General features: G+C 39.5%; 1 protein-coding gene and 1 non-coding gene across 3 annotated transcripts in view; both read right to left on the bottom strand.

The window, feature by feature from the left end:
• NOL11 (nucleolar protein 11) overlaps positions 1–2,842 on the bottom strand; it is a 29,703-nt gene that overhangs the window by 2,753 nt on the left and 24,108 nt on the right. For both annotated transcript variants that reach the window (XM_017542839.2, XM_017542841.2), the window contains 2 exons: positions 2,510–2,588; positions 1,895–1,987 (listed from right to left, as the gene is read on the bottom strand). In XM_017542839.2, the coding sequence (XP_017398328.1) occupies positions 1,895–1,987; positions 2,510–2,588 (172 nt within the window). The remainder of the gene's footprint in view (positions 1–1,894; positions 1,988–2,509; positions 2,589–2,842) is intronic.
• Positions 1,009–1,139, bottom strand: LOC119473315. The gene has a single exon (XR_005202519.1). It is a non-coding gene; the product is annotated as a small nucleolar RNA SNORA38 (small nucleolar RNA).

Raw genomic sequence — 2,842 nt, 5'->3', positions numbered from 1 at the left:
GCTGATTTTTTGTAGTTTTAGTAGAGACGGGGTTTCACCATGTTGACCAGGATGGTCTTGATCTCTTGACCTCGTGATCCACCCGCCTCGGCCTCCCAAAGTGCTGGGATTACCGGCTTGAGCCACCACGCCCAGCCTTGTCTCTATTTTTTAAAAAAGAGAAAATAAACTCTTAATGTTGGTTAGCTCCAGCTTGGGCAACAGAGCAAGACTCCGCCTCAAATAAAAACAAAAAACAAACAAAAAAAAATCAACTTATTTTTAGACCAGGTAAGTGTCTCATGCCTGTAATCCACATGCTTCGGGAGCCCAAGGCAGGAAGATCACTTAAGCCCAGCAGTGTGAGAGCAGCCTGGGCAACACAGGGAGTCCCTGCCTCTAAAAGAAAAACTAAAATAAAAAAACTGAATTTTGGCCGGGCGTGGTGGTTCACACCTATAATCCTAGTATTTTGGGAGGCTGAGGCAGACAGATCATCTGAGGTCAGGAATTCAAGACGAGCCTGGTCAACATGGTGAAACCCCATTTCTACTAAAAACATAAAAATTAGCTGGGCATGGTGGCACATGCCTGTAATCCTAGCTACTTGGGAGGATGAGGCAGAAGAATCGCTTGAACCTGGGAGGTGGAGGTTGCAGTGACTTGAGATCGTGCCACTGCACTCTAGCCTGGGAGACAAAGGGAGGCTCCCTCTCAAAAAAAAAAAAAAAAAAAAAAAAGAAGAAGAAAGAAAAATATTGTCTTTTAATGTGGTGTGGTGGCATGCACCTGTAGTCTCATCTACTTGGGAGGCTAAGGGCGGAGGACTGCTTCAGGGCAGGATTCATGGCTGCACTGAGCTGTGATTGCCACTGCACTCCAGTGTGGTTGACTGGGTGAGACCTTGACTTCTTAAAAAGGAAAAAAAGAAGTTATTTTCTAAATGAAAAATAGCCAAATTCAGTATTTAAAATCCTTAATTAGAATAGCATATTACCAAACCAAAACAATTTACTGTTTTTACTGCTTCTATGTGGGATGGTTGATCTTGAGCCTGCAGGGAGCAAGCTGGCCCCAGATTTCTCCAAGTCCACATTTCTTTGCCTCCAATTCTTACATGTCCAAAGACAAGGAACTATAGACATGCCTTTGTAGGAGGGTGAATATATTATTTTCAAATTTTTTTTTTTTTTACTGTTTCTCAAATAAGTATTATTTTTAAAGAGGGACTACCATAGGATTCTCTGGGAATATTTTTTCACTAATCTTTATTCTCTTATTCTTTTTTGTTTTTTTGGAGACGGAGTTCTGCTTGTTGCCTAGGCTGGAGTGCAGTGGCATGATCTCAGCTCACCGCAACCTCTGCTTTCTGGGTTCAAGCAATTCTCCTGCCTCAGCCTCCCAAGCATCCGGGGTTACAGGCATGCACTACCATGCCCAGCTAATTTTGTATTTTTAGTAGAGACAGGGTTTCACCATGTTGGCCAGGTTGGTCTCAAACTCCAGACCTCAGGTGATCCACCCACCTCAGCCTCCCAAAGTGCTGGGATTACAGGCATGAGCCACCACGCCCGTCCTATTCTCTTATTCTTAAGAGATAATTAAGGGTGCAACATATTAACAGCCCCTTCCTGTTGTCTCACATCAAGGTTAAGGAAATTCTTGGAAAAGGGTCATAATGAAGAATCAGGAATTTAAGATAAATTAAAATTCTATGGTGTAGAATTATGGATTTAGAAATCTAGTAAATGCGAGCCTCTCCATTTCTAACTGCAGTGGTTTGGTTTTATGAGGGAAGAGATTCCTATAGCCTAGGAGACAAGAAGTCAGCTCTTGAATCCAGGTGCTGACCTTGAATACAACTTTTTTTACAGATTGTTCCCAGCACCAAATCAAATTAAAAAAATAATCTCACCTGGTTCAAGGTAGGAGGGTGTATTCCAGGAAGAGTCAAAGTAGCATTTTCGCTACACTTCAGATAAAGGAAATACAAATACTTGAGAAACAGCTGGGTGGAAAAAAAAAATGGACAATTTATCACTTTGATAGAAAAACTTCCTCTTATTATATAAACCAGTCAAGAAGACTAAAAAAAATTTTAAGAGGATGTTCAGTTTAACTATACATCAAACAAATATGTCAGACATCTGGACACAAAAACGAGTAAAATGCAGTCCCTCCCATTAATGAAGAGCTCATCTGGTTTGGGGGTAGTGGTGGTGATAAGCTTATTGTTTACAAATAATAGGTAAAGGAGAGAGAACCCTTGTCTCAGCAACTCTTTTTAGTGTTTACTCATTTATAACTTAGGAAGCTTAACTTGGCCTTCAAGTTTGACACAAGGAATATGCCATGGTCTATCAGCCTAGAATCACTCTAGTTTTCTCAGTAGGAGTTTGCCATGATAGCTGGACAATCTCTTATTCACATAAAAGAATTTGATAACCTTTAGAATGCTCTAACAGCTGGTTACAGTTAAACAGTAAAATTTAAACTGGAAGTAAAATTCTATACTTGTATGAACACTTACTGTGATATGCTGTGCTGGGATGTCTTTCAAGTGAGGCAGAAGAAATGTTTCACTATACGCTGAATGAAGAATTGCATTACTTAGGACTAAAGGAAAAGCTTATTTCAATAATTTATACAAAACTTTTATGTCTCTAAAAGAGCTCTATCACCACTCTCCTAATAATTGGAGAACATGTGGAATACTTTAATTGGTATTTATTCAGAATACTAATCTTCAGAATTGATAGAGCTTCTGTAGTAGTATAGCTTCTTCTTCCTCTTCTTCTTCTTTTTTTTTTTTTTTTAATCTGATGTAGAAAAATACCATAACCTCTATCCCTTGCTCTTTCTT

This window comes from Cebus imitator, unplaced genomic scaffold (genome assembly GCF_001604975.1).
Source record: "Cebus imitator isolate Cc_AM_T3 unplaced genomic scaffold, Cebus_imitator-1.0 Scaffold148, whole genome shotgun sequence".
Classification (NCBI taxonomy): Eukaryota; Metazoa; Chordata; class Mammalia; order Primates; family Cebidae; genus Cebus; species Cebus imitator.
This window is presented reverse-complemented; position numbering and strand designations above follow the sequence as displayed.